The 10,444-nt window shown below is 31.9% G+C and overlaps 1 protein-coding gene across 1 annotated transcript in view; it reads left to right on the top strand.

Annotated features, from left to right (window-relative positions):
- Nucleotides 1-436: 436 nt before the first annotated feature.
- LOC124367896 (kinase suppressor of Ras 2) overlaps nt 437-10,444 on the top strand; it is a 71,419-nt gene continuing 61,411 nt past the window's right edge. The window contains 1 exon segment of the mRNA XM_046825093.1: nt 437-767. Within this exon segment, the coding sequence (XP_046681049.1) occupies nt 618-767 (150 nt within the window). The 5' untranslated portion in view covers nt 437-617.

Genomic DNA, 10,444 nt, shown 5'->3' with positions numbered 1-10,444 from the left:
TGAATGTTTTAACAAAATGTCTAGTTTATTGAGTTCGGGATTGTATCAGGTATTTAGAAAAGACTTATTCCTGGCAAAGTTACGCTCTGACATGCCTCGGGCACACAAACCCTACTTTTTAATGGTAAATTATTGTTAAAACACTCTTTGTGCCTTAATCGATCGAATTAAATTCCGCTTCAGGTTCCAGGTTCAAGTTTAGTAAGCGTTTCCAGACCACCTCTCTGATTAATGAAATAAAAAAGTTTATTAAATGAAGTTATGGCCTAAATTATAATTAATTAAGAACCTTTTCTTACGGAAAAAAGTTAGCGAGCTATACCAATACTGAACAGAGCTTTTAAGTTATAGGGATATTTGTCAGAACTGCATGATGTCACCGGGCCAGCCTGTCCTTTACATCCCCCTCATACCTCCCCCTCTCATCACCGCCTTTCCCTTTCCACTTCCAAAATCCAGTTCTTATCCCGTTTTCATGATGGCTGCTGTATTTGATAGTTGTATTTTTGCTGGAAATATTTATTTTTGTGTCGGCGTTTGTGGTTTATTTCAGTGTATCACTGTGAGGAAATTGTGTTTTGAAATGTAGATATTTACTGTGGTTATTATCTACTGTTATGGCAGACGAAGATCCAGAACTAGAAGTTCGTCGTGCCCTAGATGTGGTCCAGTCCATGATTGACATTTCTGCAGATAGATTGGAAGGGTTAAGAACGCAGTGTGCAACTAGCGCAGAATTAACACAACATGAAATTAGAACTCTTGAGGTGAGTGTTTTCTCCCAAAACTATGCTATGTTAAGAATAACTCACATAGTTTCTTACAGTTAGGCCTATGCTTTAATTTTCTGTATTGATTTAATTAATTTGACCACTTTATTTTAGCCTAGCCTATCTTTCAATATTATAGTGATTTAGATCCATAATATCTGCTGTTTGTATACATTCTTGATAACCCATGTTTAAATATATTCTAAATTAATATTAACTTTTATGGCTGCTGTATAGTAAACAGCCACCACTAAGAAAAAATCTAATCAGGGTATCAAATTATCAATTAGAAATACCCGAACTATAGAATATTGAAACATGCTAATTATAGTTAAGTTATTTACAATAAATTATTGTCAGCTTCCTTTTTAATCTATTTAATGGCTAGCAACATTGTTTCAAGTAAATTCGAAGTAAAATCATTTCTATGGTATTTGAGTAACGGCCCCAAGTAGAATGGTGATGAACATGCGTTGTGTATGTCTCAAGCTTTCAGATACGTTTTTATCTCTAAATAGTAAAATATTAGGCTGCAGTAAGCGGCCAATACCACAATCGAATCATGATTATCAAAGTTCAGTATTCATGATTATCTAAAAATACTGAAAATAAAATGTCAAACCAAATTACGTAATAAGTATTTAAAATAACAAAAAAAAATAACAATATAGTTCTGCTGGTTTTTAGTCTTAAAAATTAATAGGTACTTTGGGATTATACCGACCACACCAGTATGAAGAACACAAAAATATAAATTTATAGAAACAAACATGATAGAACGAAAAAACAACTCTTTAAATACAAAATTACAAACACAAGCATTTCCAGGTATTGTGATCGGTATTGTTGTCGCTGTTATCTTATCTTTCTCGAGAAATCCCGATTACGGCAGGCCGTGTGGCATCACATGATTATTTAAGTTTTTGCACGGTACATAATTGCCTTTCCATTACAATTCAATTTATACTTATGATCAGCCTCTTTAGAATTTGATATTTTACTGATAGGTACTATCTCGAGGGATGTTTTTCTTTCGTTGACATCAGCGCGGCGCAGCACCATGCTGCCGAAGCCCGCGCTGATGGCCGGAGGCACTCGCATTTTGGGTGGCAGAGTGTGATCAAGAATAAAAACAAGTTTTGAGTGTTTTTTTCAATAAAGAGTTTAATTTTTGTTTGGTAATGTTTGTTTTTGTTGAATTTTTGTGTTTGGAGAAATGTAGGGGTAAAACAGGGAAGTCACAACAAAGCGACGCACCAGCTGAACGGGCGGCGACCCTCTGCAATCACGTTATTTACTAGACCGCTCGACTTTGACCTCTGTCTGAGGATGGGGAGGGGTTTGCGATAAGACAATTCCTGTTTTATATTGACGAAATATTGTTCTATGCTAATCTCTTAATCAGTAGAAGCAAAATGTCAAATAACGATTCATGTCTGGGTGTGGTCGGTATAATCCCAAAGTACCAATTAATATATTAACATTGAATAAACACTATCTATTCTATCTGTATTTATAAAATTTTTTTAAACAAGACACGGGTAGAGTATGGTAAGTGGAGCCAGTTTTTTTATTTAACAATTATCAAACGATATTTTAGTTATTATACCCATCGATATAGTCAGCAATAGTAATTAATTTGAACAATAAGTAAATCATCTGCACCAACTGTACAAACATTTTCGTATTCTAAACACAATTTGTTCTATAAATATCTTCTTTTCGATTAAAAAAAAAGATAGTTACATTTAAAAAACTACAACATAACACTAAAGGATGATTTACGGTTTCTTTCTTGGTTTCAAGATGTTTTATTTGTTATGTAACTTTATTATTTAAATGACATTTTCCTGTCATCTGTCTTAATTTTTCGTTTGATTAGGCTAATGGTTATGGTATTTTTATTATTTAATGACATTACTTAATTATTTAAACTATTTCAATTAATTTGAAACACGTGACTTTAGGCCTAATTTCAAGTATTTTATATACTTTGATATCAATTGATAGTTCTGTTAATTCAATATATATTGTATCGATGATTGTAATAAGCGATATAGAAACCAGGTTCGCTTATCTCACTCTGCCCCAAAAAACTGTATCATTTACTTAAATTTTACTACTTGCAAGGATAAATGTGTCTGACTCCTTGTGACACAAAGAACACACGTACATCGTCATTGTACTTGCCGCTTTAGTCAAATACCAAACACATGATTTTACTTTGAATTGATTTGGAGCAACAATGTCGAAATGAATTACGATTTAGGTTCTTAAAATTGTACTATAGTGAAGCTGTAGGCTACTTTAATATTAAAATTTCAGAGTGTTTGTATTTATTTTAGATTATATAAAATAACTAAGCTTTATTTGAACTATGTTTTATATAAATATAAAAATTTAACACATGTTCACGTGATTTGAGTTTAAATTTAGGTGATATCTTGAGGGATAAGTAGTTTACTTTTGTTGCCAGAAGAGCAAGGTAATGCCTCGGCACCATCCCACACTTCTGGTTACAAAAGAAAAAACCTCCTTTGAGATAGTACCCAAATTCCAGCTCAGAACACGTGAGCACTTGTAAAAATTATCTATAACTTTGGTACTACTAGTATCATATAATAATCTAATTCATCCTATAAACTCTCACTACCACAGTACTATACCTAGACTAATGAGAACTGGTAATGCCGTATGTCCTGAAGTTTTTGGTTCCTCTTTTGCTGCCTTCAAAAACAGATTAGCTACTATAATTATGATTGAGTAGTTGTCCTCTAAATCTTGGTTCATATAAAAATATTATGTTGTTATTATTATATATACTGTTATGTTGTTATTAGGTATAATTTTCTAATTTAATTTATTGTTATTGAAGTTGCCTTATGTTAATGATTTTACAGTACATAGTATTATTTTGTTATATTTAAAACTATGTGCTACATTGGAGTATTAGTATTTATTGTTATATCATTGTATCTGCATGTTAATCAGCCATTCTCCTCAATTAATTAAATGTAGAAAAGTGAATTGCCATGTACAAATAAACAAATAATTTAAACCTACTTATATCACAAAATAACAGTAGTAAATAGGGACAAAGTGGCCTCCTTCTCACCGACATTGCGTCCTTTTGGGAGGCAGAAAACAAGAACCGATTGTCATAATGACATGTAATTTTCACAGTAAACCAAATAAGATCTGTTCTTTCTAATAACGCATTTTGCAGTTTCCCGATAAGAAAAACTCTTCCAAAAACAGTGGCCTCCGAATAATTTAAAGTACCAAATGCCTCAACATTTAAGTAATTGTTTAACACATTAAATGTTGATTCCATAAATAACAATTTAGGGGTAGGGTGCCAAATGTTTTGATATACATTTTTACAACTTTGTGGAGTTTTTTCCTCTTTACTGAGGGACTAATAACTACAATTTGATCATTTATTTATCAATAACATGTTTATAAAGCTTCATGTATTTAGCCCAACACAACTGTTGTTATGTAAAAATGTGACTAAAAAAGGTAACAATTGGGCCACTATACTCGACGCCTTATAATTAGAAAATTTAATTTTTCACCTGCTACAGATGCATCAGCTGTTGTCACGTGATTATTCTACAGCGAAAAAGTTGTTAGTCATTCTCCAAACTGTTTTTTGCCATTTTACGGGTACCTCACATACAGTGTTTTCTTTCTGTTAAGAGATGTTACTCTGATTGTACGTGTGAAACCGTGGGCAACAGCTAGTAGTAAATAATAAAGATTTTTTATTTACTTTAATTTTGAATTCACTAATTTGTTTATCTTTAAACTTTAAGCATAAATGTCCTTTGATCTATGCCCTAATTGATCAGATTGAAAATTACATTATTGTAGAAATTCATGTAAATACTTCCATTCTGCCCTTAACCCTAGAACACTACCGTGCATAAGTTTTACGTATATGTGTCATGTTTATAGTCACACCTACTCTCCCCCCCCCCCCCAACCTTCCGGTTTAAGCTTTGGGCAGTGCTTCTACTGATCAATGGTCGTTCGTCCTTCGAAGTTTTAGGGTGTGTGTATTCGTAGTTCTTTTTCTTATCTCAATATTGATTTTATTTAGACCGTGCGTCAATTTTACGTAGCGGTAGTATTGCTTGATAAAAAAATACGTATATTTTACATATAAGTGTGTATAGTAAAATAAGTAACTAAAACTATTTTAGGTTGTTTTTGGGTAAATAAAAGTCTTGGAGTTAGTAGAAAATTTGTAGGCTTTTTGGAAAGGATGATTTTCTATGGTATTGCAGATATGAAGATAAGGTTAGGAAAACACCATGTATCACACATGCACGCATTATACACACGCACACATGCTTAAACACACACATCATCACCTTAAATAAGCACATAGGCAAGAAAATACACAAAACACAATATACTGGCATGAAAATAAACCTTTACATAACCTAAAACACAAAAATAAACATGCTACGTAAAATTTACGTATCGGTAGTAACAAAGGTATATCAAAACACGGTAGTGTTCTAGGGTTAAACACTTGACAATCCTTCCTATTTAAATAGTCTTCAAATTCTCTTTTTCTAAGGATTTGTCTTCCAAAATAAAATGTCTTTAAATAGGGCAGACTGTGAAAAAATTAGAGGCTTTCTTATTTGTATAAATGTTGCACAAAGAACCGAGATAATTAGTGTCCTTCAGCCAAGGTTTGTAGTTTAGATTGACAAGCACTACACTAATCTTAATTGACTAATCGCACCAACATACGTGTTATCAGTGAGAAATTACCTGTCGCCAATGTCGAGGTACAGGGTCATGTTTTGCAAATGTTACAATGAGGTCCTTACAAGGCTAACACAGCGAGCCTGCAACACGGTCCACAACCTTTCCACCATTCCCTCCAGCCAACACCAAATGCAATTCTCAAATAAAAAGCAAAAAGTACAATTGCTCTTAGGCATACCCATAAACTGTATGGGACCGTTAAAGTCACAATTTCAATCTTTAATAATATTATATTTATGAAATACAACATATTGTGTGAGCATCTTAACTACTGTGTTTTCTGGTGGTTCAGTTTTTTTTGTTAGATTTTTATTGCATTTATCGCCCAATTCTGAACTTCACTCCTCTAGGTACGTTTTTTAACATTGTTTTCATCTTTTTCCTGTTTAAGTGTTGACGTACTTAAGAATCACAAAATGCCAATTTATGGAATAAATTACACTCAAAATCTAATTAGCTTTACTGTACTACGTAATGGAAATTTAGGAGGGTTTGCTTGTAGTTGAAATACGTTTTTAGGTATATACATTTAACCAAACGTTCATTACGGAAGCAATGGCAATTTGATGTAGTTACATCAAAGTGCAACAGGAAGCAATGGCAATTTGATGTAGTTACATCAAAGTGCAACAGGAAGCAATGGCAATTTGATGTAGTTACATCAAAGTGCAACAGGAAGCAATGGCAATTTGATGTAGTTACATCAAAGTGCAACAGGAAGCAATGGCAATTTGATGTAGTTACATCAAAGTGCAACAGGAAGCAATGGCAATTTGATGTAGTTACATCAAAGTGCAACAGGAAGCAATGGCAATTTGATGTAGTTACATCAAAGTGCAACAGATAGTAAATACAGACAGGGTAAGCCAGATAAGGTGTTCTAAACATATATATGAGAATGGTTAGAGCTATAGCATTTCAAAGAAACAAAATGCAGCTCTCCTAAATCATATGCCGGGAAACTATTTTAAATAATTTCATCCAATTTAACGAACAAGATGTGTCAAAACAGGAGGTTACGGTTTCAAATCTCAAAATTTTCAAACTTAAACCCATGAAATATAGTATGTTGTTTTAATGCTATATTTTAAAGAAATGAGGGTGCACCATGTTGCACCTACTTGAAACGTTTTTGAAAATGAAATATTTTTACATTTAAATTTTGTTTATACCACCAAACATTTTTATGTTTTAACTAAAAAAAACTGATTTTCAATGTTAAAAATGAAAATGTATCCAGTATTGCTGTGGATTATATATAATTATTACTTTTTTTAAAACACAGTTCTATGTCACATTGTATGTAGACTTAATAATACCTTTGTAAAAATAAGCATTTTTGTGCAATTTTTTAATCATTTCACGGTGGCAGGCTTAAACATAAAAAAGTTTCAAGATTAAAAAGTATCAGCTATTTCTGTATTTTTTATCTTCTTCAGATTCATAAATAAATTGCTTCTTTTTGCTCCACTAACACTTTTAATTTTTTTTTTTTCCATAACAGTTTATCATTTTCATTTTTTTACCTTCTTTATGTTTTAGTTTTTCTTTTAGCTCTTTGATAAGTTCGTCTTTTTTAATTATTTCCTCTTCAAGTTCAGATTCATGAGGTAATTTCCTATTTTTTATTTCGTACAATTCCTGTTTCAAATCCTAATTTTCATTGAGTAGAGCTGTTCTTATTTCCCCTGCCACCAATGTTAGGGAATGTTCCAGTTCAGGATTATTTATTTCTACCACATTACTGTATAATAATTCTCCTTTTGTTCATTCCAGCATACAAGAGGGAAATTTCCACACCTCTATTTCCCTCTTGCTCAAACTTTTAACAGCTGAGTAAGGCAAATTTATACACACCTCAAATGTAACCATTTGTTACAATTACCAATACAAAATACTTCTCAATACTTTACGATCCGTCCACATTATCCACAACTATCATATTTAGGATCAGCACTATCATATTTAGGATCAGCTTGATCCATTGCAGTATAAATATTAATTATATAATTATAATCACTAATTATTCTTCTCTTCACAATATTACAATTTTGCGTAGCACTTTATTTTTATATATAATAATGTATTTATTTATTTTCTATATTGAAAAATGAATTAGTCAAATGTAATTAAAGATTTACACTCAGTTCATTCTACTTATATGTGTGTATAAATACAAGGTGTTTGTAAAGTATGGGTACGGCTTAATATTTTAAAAACCATAGGAGATAACATCTATAAACTTTGCACAGTGTCATATGGCTATGTAAACTATTTTTTCTTGCTATTACCATGACATGCCAACCATGGGGGGACGGCCCACATAGGAAAACATGGAAATCTTAAATGAAAGCATGGGTCGAGAGATACCTCATTCGAAAGAGCTCACTTAGTAGAGTTGAATGCCGCAATCCGCATCTCAAAAGGTTTATCCAATCAGAAATAGCGGGTTGTTTTAGGTACACATTGTGAAGTACATTATGCGCTGCCATTTCTGACTGGATCGTCATATTCTGATGCTGTACGCGGCGTTTCACTCTACTAACCGATGTGTTTTCACTGACTTTTTGTTAATTAGCAAGTTATGTCATAAATTTATAACACAATAAATAAAACTAAAATGAATTCGTGGTCTTTATGTTTATGAATTAATTAAGTTCTACTATTGTTCTTTGTTGGTGAAATAGTTAACTTACCACTTAATTTTTGAATTAAATTTTTGTGTTATTTTTTTATAAATACTAATCAGTGAAACCATTAGTTAGTAAAACGCAGCTTACCGCATCAGAATACGACGATCCAGTTAGAAATGGCAGTGCGTAATGTACTTCACAATGTGTACCTAAAACAACCCGGCATTTCTGATTGGATAAACCTTTTGAGATGCGGTTTGCGGCATTCAACTCTACTAAGTGAGCTCTTTCGAATGAGGTACCACTCGACCCATGCTTTCATTTAAGATTTCCCCTCATGGTTAGCATGTCACGGTAATAGCAAGAAAAAAATAGTTTACATAGCCATATGACACTGTGCAAAGTTTATAGATGTTATCTCCTATGGTTTTTAAAATATTAAGCCGTACCCATACTTTTCAAACACCTTGTATATATTGAACCAGGAATCTTCAAAGTAGAAGTCCTCAGCTTTATCACTCAGCTATCAAGCCTGATATTCTGATACTTGATAATGTGCATTAGACTGATTACTGCAATGATAATGTTATGAGATAAGTTTAGTCAGATAAATGAGGCAAAGGTCAGTTCTGATCTATTCACATATCAGTCCTTATCTCAAGATCCTTTTTATCTGCTTTAAGATATAGATATCAATGTGAAAATAATTATGAAAATCTTAAATTTTACATCTTCTTGTGAAATTCTTCAAAATAAACAATGTATAAATGATGTGGATAAGACTATATGCTTGGTTAAAGTTAATATGTCGTTCCAATAAAATATTGATTACTTACCCATCATGTATTGGTCGCTTGCTTGTCAATTGTCATGTATTGGTTAGTGTGAGCAAAAGAATTGTGACCTATGATCTTTAGCTCAGTTTATAATAAGTGCCATTACTTATTAAGTGTATATGAGAAAGTTTAGATGAAAATTTGAATGATATGTTTTATGCATCAAAATATACCATTTTAGATAGCGCTGATAATAAATAGATAGATGTATAAAATAAACAGATTTTACAGCTATTCTTTTAATTACATTTTCACTAAATTGATTTTAGTGATTGGTCCAAACTTCAGAATATTTATTCACTTACAAATATCATGCAAATACGCTTATTCTGTGTATTATTAGAAAAAATTTGATGTTTTATCCACCAAATTGGTAGTTTTTATAAAACAATACAAGGTTTAAATCAGATCGTAAAATTTGTTGTGTCTTTTTATTTTATACTGTTCTTGTTTGTATAATTAATTTCTTTTCTCTTGTGTAGTTTAAAATTTTACATTGAGAAAATGTGTGCAAAGCCAAATATAACCTCTGGTTGATGTAGCATCCTACTCATTGACATCGTTTGTAAGTGATTGTTTTGATGTTTCAGTACAGGTTTTGAATATTTCATTGGTGGTTTGAAATACTTTTGAAATATATCCATAGTTAGTTTGCACCCTTAACAACAACAATTAATGTGACAAAACAAAATAACAATAACAACAACTTAATAACAATTAATTTTTCTTTTCAGTGGCTATACAATTATTTTGATATAAATAAAAAAAAGTAATCTACTTGATTTATCAATTAAATTGAATTAAAAATTGTCATTCAAGTTAGCAACAATTTAGGCCAAAAATACAGTTGTTTCGCTATCTAAAATAAGAGTTTAGAGGTTTCCATTGAAGCTAAGTGTAATTCAAGTCTTACAATAGCCATAGTTACCAGAGATAATTTAGCTCTAGTGCCCTGATGACCTCTGACCTCATTAGCTGGTGACACGTTTGTCTTCTTGGTAACGTGTCAGGTCAGGTCTTCTAAAGATATCTGTGACTTTGAAATTAACTTATATAACACTTCTATATTACACACTGACGGTATGTACCTCAGTTGTCAGTCACATATTCAGGAGGAGGGTCCCTTTGATTATTAGTCATGATTGAGAATATGAGTCATATAAAAATCTGAAATGGACATATTTTTATTAATAACTTTAGTTTTCATTTAAATTTCATGAGTTTAAAGTTTTAAAACTCATATAAAACATTATGCCAATGTAGGAATGATAAAATCGTATTTGTTACAGCCATCCAACACAGTCTAAAACACCCGAGGTTGTGTTTTGGTGGCAAGCGAGTTTGTGCTTTTTTCATGTCACCTACCAATTGCGACACTGTTGTAGTTAACTCTAATATTTGTAGTAGAGTAATTTAG

The sequence above is a fragment of the Homalodisca vitripennis genome, chromosome 8 (genome assembly GCF_021130785.1).
Source record: "Homalodisca vitripennis isolate AUS2020 chromosome 8, UT_GWSS_2.1, whole genome shotgun sequence".
NCBI classification, from domain to species: domain Eukaryota; kingdom Metazoa; phylum Arthropoda; class Insecta; order Hemiptera; family Cicadellidae; genus Homalodisca; species Homalodisca vitripennis.
Note: the sequence above shows the minus strand (reverse complement) of the source record. Positions and strands in the feature narration are given on the sequence as shown.